General features: G+C 30.0%; 1 protein-coding gene across 1 annotated transcript; it reads right to left on the reverse strand.

Annotated features, from left to right (window-relative positions):
• Window positions 1-2,329: 2,329 nt before the first annotated feature.
• Window positions 2,330-2,929, reverse strand: LOC106305562 (transcriptional regulator SUPERMAN-like). Its single transcript, XM_013741928.1, has one exon. The coding sequence runs from the start codon at window positions 2,927-2,929 to the stop codon at window positions 2,330-2,332; it is 600 nt and encodes a 199-aa protein (XP_013597382.1).
• Between the last annotated feature and the right edge of the window lie 4,974 nt (window positions 2,930-7,903).

The following is a 7,903-nucleotide window of genomic DNA, read 5'->3' on the forward strand; positions in this document are numbered from 1 at the left end:
ACCTTATTAGCTATGAAAGATTTAAGGAAAAAGCTTCTTGCAAAAGTCACCCCCCCCACCCCCTTCCTCCCGGGAAAATGGGTTCATTCTCCTATGAACTAGTTGTTTCCGGTTTTTTCACACACGAACTTTTAATCCATGCCAAAAACCACATGAAAAACGGATAAATAATTTATTCTCCTATGAACTAGTTGTTTCCGGCTATTTCACACACAAACTTTTAAGTCATGCCAAAAACCACATGAACAATTCTATTTTTTAAATTACATAAACAAACTATCGATTTTAAACTAATTCCCCTAAAACCGTAAATGGTGTTGTTTAAACGTTAACTTGGTTTATGACATGTAGATAGTTGGTTTCATTTAAGTTGATAAAAATAGAATACTATGTCGTTTTGTTCTTCTTCTTTTTGTCAACTGCTCTTTTTCTTCTTCTTCTTTAGAAATCGTTACTCTTCATCATCAATTGAGGATAAAAAAATGTATTCTGCATTTTCGAGTTATATGACATAGTAACTGGTTGGGTAGATATTTTCGAGTTATATGACATAAAGCATATAAAGAGATCATATGACATTAATTTCTGGATTGAGAAGAATATATAAATCTCTGCAGGACCGGAATCTGAGAGTAACATCCGATTACGGAACCAATCAGGCGTCCTAGACTACGCCAATTTTATAGTTCCTTGTGACAATACATGGAGATTGGTAAGTTAGTATTTGCTGATCTTTTTTTTTTTATACATCATGTAAAATGTTTTATTCTTCTTCATGATAATAAATTTTATCCCCAATTGTTGATGAAGAGTAAAACGATTTCTGAAGAAGAAGAGAAGTTGACAAAAAGAAGAAGAAAAGGAAAAAATCGACGTAGTATTCTGTTTTTATCAATCCAAATTAAACCGTCTCTCCACCTATCATAAACCAAGTTAATGTTTAAATAACATCGTTACGGTTTTAGGGGAATTAGTTTAAAATCGATAGTTTGTGCATGTAATTTAAAAGATAGAGTTGTTCATGTGGTTTTTGGCATGGCTTAAAAGTTTGTGTGTGAAATAGCCGGGAACAACTAGTTCATAGGGGAATAAGCCATTCCCCCCACCCCCAAAAAAAAGATTCAACCGAATTTCGGCTAAAAAGAGGGTACTTTATCCGTTCATAATTTTTGATGTTTTTGAGTTTGAACACATATTAACAAATTATTTATAATGTCTAATATATCTCAGTGACCAATATTTTTGTATTACCGTAAGTGTGAAAATTGTAACTAACATCGATATAGATATAGGGGGGGTTGACAAAAGTCATATAGGGGTGAATTAATTAATAAATCCCTTTAATTTGCGGAAAAGATCATTACTTTATGTGAACTTGAAATTTTTTTATAATATCTAATACTCCCTCCGTTTCATAATATAAATAGTTTTAGCTAAAAGCACGAAAATTAAGAAAATTATTATGTTTTTAAAAAATATTTTATAATAAATAAGTTAGATATAATTTAACCAATAAAAAATAAATATATTTAATTTGATTGGTCACACTGTATTCAATAAATGTAAAAGTTACCTAGAAATACGAAAATTACTTACATTTTGAAATAAAAACATTTTCTTAAAACTATTTACAATATGAAACGGAGGGAGTATATCTCAGTGACCAATATTTTTTTAAAAAATATTTGTTTTACAAATTACTTATAATAATTGTTACGTAGTAAATTATATTTTCAATCTGAATATACATTTTGATGTGTAACTAAAATTTAATATTTTCACAATGGCAAAACCCCACTATTTGTTAGTGTCACATGTGAAATTTCATAAGCATCAAATAACACATCGAGTTCCGATAAATGATAGTCTATTACTTTGAAATAGTGTCTATACAGACCCTAATAACAAAGGAGCACTACAAACCATATGTACAATTATAGTTAATATATGTTCCACAAAACTAACAACACTAGCCCATGTCGAGTAACTAGTACCTAAACGATAGATTAGATTTGTTAGTTCGAACGACGTCTATTGTATCCATTGTCCTATGTAAAACAGTAGGTATATAAAAACATAATTATAAAACATACATCTAACGCAATCTTATATCTTATACTGTATTCATATATAAAACAGTAGTATTTAAGCACATACCTATAAGACATCTAACGCAAGCTTATAGCTTAAATATACTATAAAATATATATGAAACGTTATACTAATTAAAACGCTTAGAGAGTTTATGTTGGAACTAGTTAACTTTATAAAAGTAGCATCTAGAATGATCTAGTGTGAGCTTAGAATGATAGATATAAAGATTTACCACCTAAGCAAAACCCAAACGGAGCTCCAGATCTAGATCTTGCTCTGACTCGTTGATCACACCAATCTCGAGGTTCAAACTGATGATTTCACCATTCTTCAAGAACTTGTGAGCATCGTTCTTGCACAACCTTTTAGCTTCCTCAGCCTCGACTACAAGAGGTGGTTTCATAGTCTCACAAGCGTTTTCTGGTAGATGTTTAGACTTGGGGCTCAAGGAACGGGTCAAACATGGTCCAAAACCAGGTGAGGAAGGAGGAGAAAGGGCTGGGAATAGGGTTATAGGATGAGACGTAGCCATGGCAGGGTAAGAGTAATTAGGATTATGGTAAGGAGGAGAAGGTGTTGAAGATGATGATGAAGACTGTTGTAATCTGAGTCTGGCTCTCTCTCTTCTGTGAACATTCATGTGGCCACCAAGTGCTTGAGCCGATCTTAATTCCCTTTTGCAGAAGCTGCATGTATAGGATCTTGGTGGCCATGGAAACCCTAGAAGATACTGATGATCCTGTTGGTAATTATCATAATCTCCATAGCTCCATGGTGAAGTTCTTGAACGGCCATAGAAGTTGTTTCTCCACTCTATGTTGTTTGATCTCTCCATATGCGAGCTCTTCCTTTCTGGCATATTGCTTAGATCACAAATTACGAAGCCAGTTAAGAGAGTACTAGCAATGATTTGTGGTACATCAGTTTATGAAATCAAAGTAAGTGTAAGATCTGAAAAGATGAACTCACTTTTTCCCCAGGGAAAAAATCTAAGATCTATGTCTGTATGAATGTTAGAGAGAGAAATGTCAAAGAAAGGAGAGATATAAATCTGTATAATGATAGGGTTCGGGGCTCTTTGGTGTTAAGACTGTGAAAGAGACTGATTCTTGGACGCATTATCAAAGCCCCATCAAGAAATATAATAAAATGAAAATTAAGAGCGAAAACAACTTATTTGGAGGAGAGATATCTAATCTATTAAAACTGAAGTATAAGTTTAAAATAACTCTTAGTTTTTTACTATAATTACCAACTCATGCCACTGAATTAATAAAGCTCATACAAACGTATCTTTTTTTCAAGCTCTTAAAAAAAATCGCAACTCCCACATATATCCCACATATATAGGCTAATAAATATACTTATCAACTTCACCTTCCTTATCAACTATACCTACTCTTAACGAAGGCTTGAAAATCTAATTTAAAAGAAAATCTATCTAATCAATTAAAACTGAAGTACAAGTTTGAAATAACCCTTAGTTTTTAACTATAATTACCAACTCATACCACTGAGTTAATAAATCCCATACAAACGTATCTTTTTTCAAGCTCTTAAAAAAAAATCGCAACTCCCACATATATCCCACATATATCGGCTAATAAATATACTTATCAACTTCACCTTCCTTATCAACTATACCTACTCTTAACGAAGGCTTGAAAATCTAATTTAAAAGGAAATAAGATTGTGCACCTACCAAGTCAAAATAATTATAACGGTTCAAACTTAAATTTTGTTGCTTTGAACATATGTTTTTTAATATGCTAGATTTTTTTATTTCACTATATATAATTCTATTATATATCTTATTAATCTAAACCATTCTATAAAACTAAGTTTATGGAATGCTCAATTAAAAATGATATTACTGAAAGATAGATCAAAATGAAAATTAGTCCTTTTTATAGTGAAAATGTTTTTTTAAAAAGATGCTAAGCATAAATATTTATTCTCAGTAAAATTAAACCTATAATATATGGTATATTTTACATAAATTAAAGTGTGGCATTCAGAGAATTGCTCTTAGTAAAATCATATATTTGCAAAATGTCATCATTAATCTGATATATCATGATTAGGGCTGGACAAAAAAATTGAATCAGAAGAACCGAACCGAACCCGATCCGAAAAAGTAGTAGCGAACCCGAACCGAAATTGACTAAATATCCGAACGAGTTCAAAATTTTGGTATCTAGAGAACCGAAACCGAACCCGATCCGAACTGAAATAGTTCGGGTACCCGAATGTATCCGAAATAGATTTATATACCTAAATATATTAATTATTTTTATATTTAATGTATATTAAAAAACCATCCAAAATATATAAGATATTTTTAAGTTGTATAAAATATTTTAAAATATATACAAATAGTCAAAAGTAAATGTCTAAAATAGTTAAAATATACTCAAAACACAAAAACATACTTGAAATATCTATTGATTCTCTATCAAAATATTCAAACCAAACCAATTTATATGTTAATTTTAGGTATTTTGACATATCTTATTCAAATTTATGTGCAATATATTATTTTATTTATAGATTTTGAAAAAATTAAAGTATATAATGAATTTTAAAATTTTAAAAATCATTTAACTGGGTTATCCGAACCCGAACCGAACCCGCAAAGATCCGAACCGAACCCAAACCAAAATTTAGAAATACCGAATGTGAATGAAATCTTTGACCCCGAAAACCCGAAACCCGAATAGACCCGAACCGAATCCGAACGGGTATCCGAATGTCCACCTCTAATCATGGCGGTAGTTAATTAGAACTTTTTAATATACCTACAACCCATACAACTCCTATAAAATTAACTGTGTCAGAACTATTGCTCGCAGCCTCTGACTACTATACAAATGAATGTGTGATATATATACATATTATTCGAGTATATACAGTTTTGTTAGTATATTTTTAACTTGGAAATTTTGTAAAATATATTAATTAAATTTTGATAGTTTACCTTAAAATTTTATGGATATTGTTTTCGTAAAACATATATAATATTTTAAATCAATGTAATACATATTATATTATACTACATAACTTCCAGAAATTTAAACATAATTATTTTATGTTTTTATATTAGTAGATTAACATACATTTTCTAAATGTTACTTTGCCATAATTTATTTTTTAAGTCCAGATTTCTTTTTATGTTTTTTTTTCTTCTGTCATTCTCAAAATGTGAAAAAATATATTATTAACCTAATAAAGCCCAATATACTTAATGGCTCATGACTATGGGAGATTTAAATTATGTTTAATAATTTAAATACTAAAATCATATAGTATATAGTTTTTTTCGTAAAAAAAGTAGTATAGTATATAGTATTTCTCATTTTAAAATTTAAAATGTTAAAACTACATGTAAATATTCAGTCTCCGATAATCTATTCCTTATAAATTTACAAATATAAATAATTTAATGAAAACTATTCAAGTTGTATTTTAGAAGATGTTCATTTATTTGATTATTTCAAATAGTTATTGCAAACAGTTTATACTATTATCATATAAAACCGATGAAGTTGTATGTTATAAATTAACCATTCAATTATATCCTCTCATCGATAGCAATTATAGCATCAATGTAAAACAAACAAAAATAAACACCCGTGCGGACGCACGGGGCAAGCTCTAGTATATCTTAAGCGAGCTTCTCCAATGATTCGATTTATGGAGATGACACAAGTTAATTAATTACATCTAAATTAATGACACAAGTTAATAACCGATTAATTTTTATCATAAATTATCTTTATGACAAACCATCTTTATGAGACTTATTATCCACACAAGAAATCATCTTTATGAGTGTTATTATTATTCACAATACAACAATACATGGTGTTAGCAGGATCTAAAAGACAGAGTAAAAAAATGGTGTTAGCAGGATCAAATTTGTATGCAGGAATAAAGTTAAAATAGAGAGTTTGAAAGTTCGAACAATATTTCTCAAAAAAAAAAAAAAATTCGAACAATACATAGGTAAGACTCCCTAGAGAATCCTGTTTTGTATGACGTTAACTAATTTTGTCACAAGAGAAAAAAATATTAGTATAAAAAAACTTAAAACCTGTTTTTTCTTGAAAAGGTGAAAAGAAATAAAAGAGGGGGATGGGAAAAAGAAGTAGAAAGGATTTAACTTTACCAAACTAGAATTTTGAATTTATTTCATAATCACGTAGAACCAAAACCTATCAATTCATATAAACTTCGTAATGACTAAGCTATATGCATCAAGTAAGTATCACACATTATCAAACTTTGCAACACCAGCGACTAATTTTCAACCAAAAAAAAGAAAAACAGGAAGAAAACCTACTTGGAAATTTGTAGGAAGAAAACTACTTTTATAAAGATAAAAAAAAAACTATTTGAAATTTCATAGAAGTATTCATGAGAAAACAAAGTTACACAATCATAATTTTCTCAAGAATTTTTTTTTATAAAGGTACAGTCCAGAAAGAGTGATGGGTGAATAATGTGAGAGATTGGAAGTTTATAAATACGGAAAACCTCGCGAGCAAAGGGGAAGCAAAGGACATATTATATAAAGCTTTTTTTTGGTAAAAAAATTATATCAAAAGCTTTATACTAAAAATGGAAAAGTGGATGTTCCTTTCGGCCAAGTGCAGTTTATTTATTTTGTTTATAATTTCTCTTCTTTACAGAAATCCTCGCTAAAGTTTTTCTCGCGAGACATATATTGATATATGTTTGTTAGCAAATCTAAGACAACGACGCAGATTACTTAGGTCTTTATGCCTTTGCTGCTAAATTTTATTGATGTTACATTTGCATACGTTGTCTCTTTCTTTTGATATATATAGTTAAATATATCATCATCAGTTTTGGATCAATTCCTTTCAACATGTGCTATGTTTGCTCAACTTGTAACTCATTTAATTACTTGACATTGTTTTATCGTTATTTATGGTAAAATGTCGATGTTTACTTTTCAGTCGTTTATTAATATAACGGAACATTCTATTGGTGAACGATTAAATGTTTGAATTGTATATTCTTTTGGTGCTTGCATATTAGAGCTCGGAATATGTGAAGTAAACAAATTTTCTTCTTTTTTTTTTGCTAAAAACTAAACAAAATTAATGATTCCCATTAATTCAGTTTGTTTTGTCAACTTGAAGTAAAGTTTTAACTCAAAGTGACGTTCCCGCACGTTTACATTGACTATACAATACACTAAGTCTTAGTGGACATTACGGTACATATTTACTCATGTCACGCGTCGATCTTTTTCCGGCGGAGATGGTCAATAGAAGTAAATTGATGATTCTTTCCTGACCATATGAATATATTGGATTGGACCTAGGTAATGTCGTAATGATATGGTCTGAGTATTTTAAACTTTCATCAGCATGTTATTCAATTATCAAATCAACGGGAATGGGTGTCTTTCATAAATTAAATTAAACTTAGGCTTGCTCTCTTTTTTCTTTTTTTTTTGCAAACAAAACTTAGGCTTGTTTCTGATACGTACGCCTGATTATTTAATTTCCACCATACACAAAGTGAATTTGCATTTGTGGTCTTTAATCTTGAAACATAGATAATTGATACCCGACCAATCAGGGTTTGATATATGTTCAAATTTGAGGGTAAGAACTATATGTTCAAATTGTTCAAATAAACTGGAAGTTAAAAATGGTTCATGGTTTTGTGAACGATTAGTCTCGTACAACCGAACGCTGTTATAACATGTCCGAATTCTTATAAAATGGGAATGGTTCCAAGCCACAAGCCACAATGCAAATAGTTTGGACGAACC

The sequence above is a fragment of the Brassica oleracea genome, chromosome C7 (assembly GCF_000695525.1).
Source record: "Brassica oleracea var. oleracea cultivar TO1000 chromosome C7, BOL, whole genome shotgun sequence".
Classification (NCBI taxonomy): domain Eukaryota; kingdom Viridiplantae; phylum Streptophyta; class Magnoliopsida; order Brassicales; family Brassicaceae; genus Brassica; species Brassica oleracea.

Bases quoted from the DNA above. Each gene is read 5' to 3' on its own strand.
- LOC106305562 (XM_013741928.1), bottom strand. From the start codon at position 2,929: ATGGAGAGATCAAACAACATAGAGTGGAGAAACAACTTCTATGGCCGT.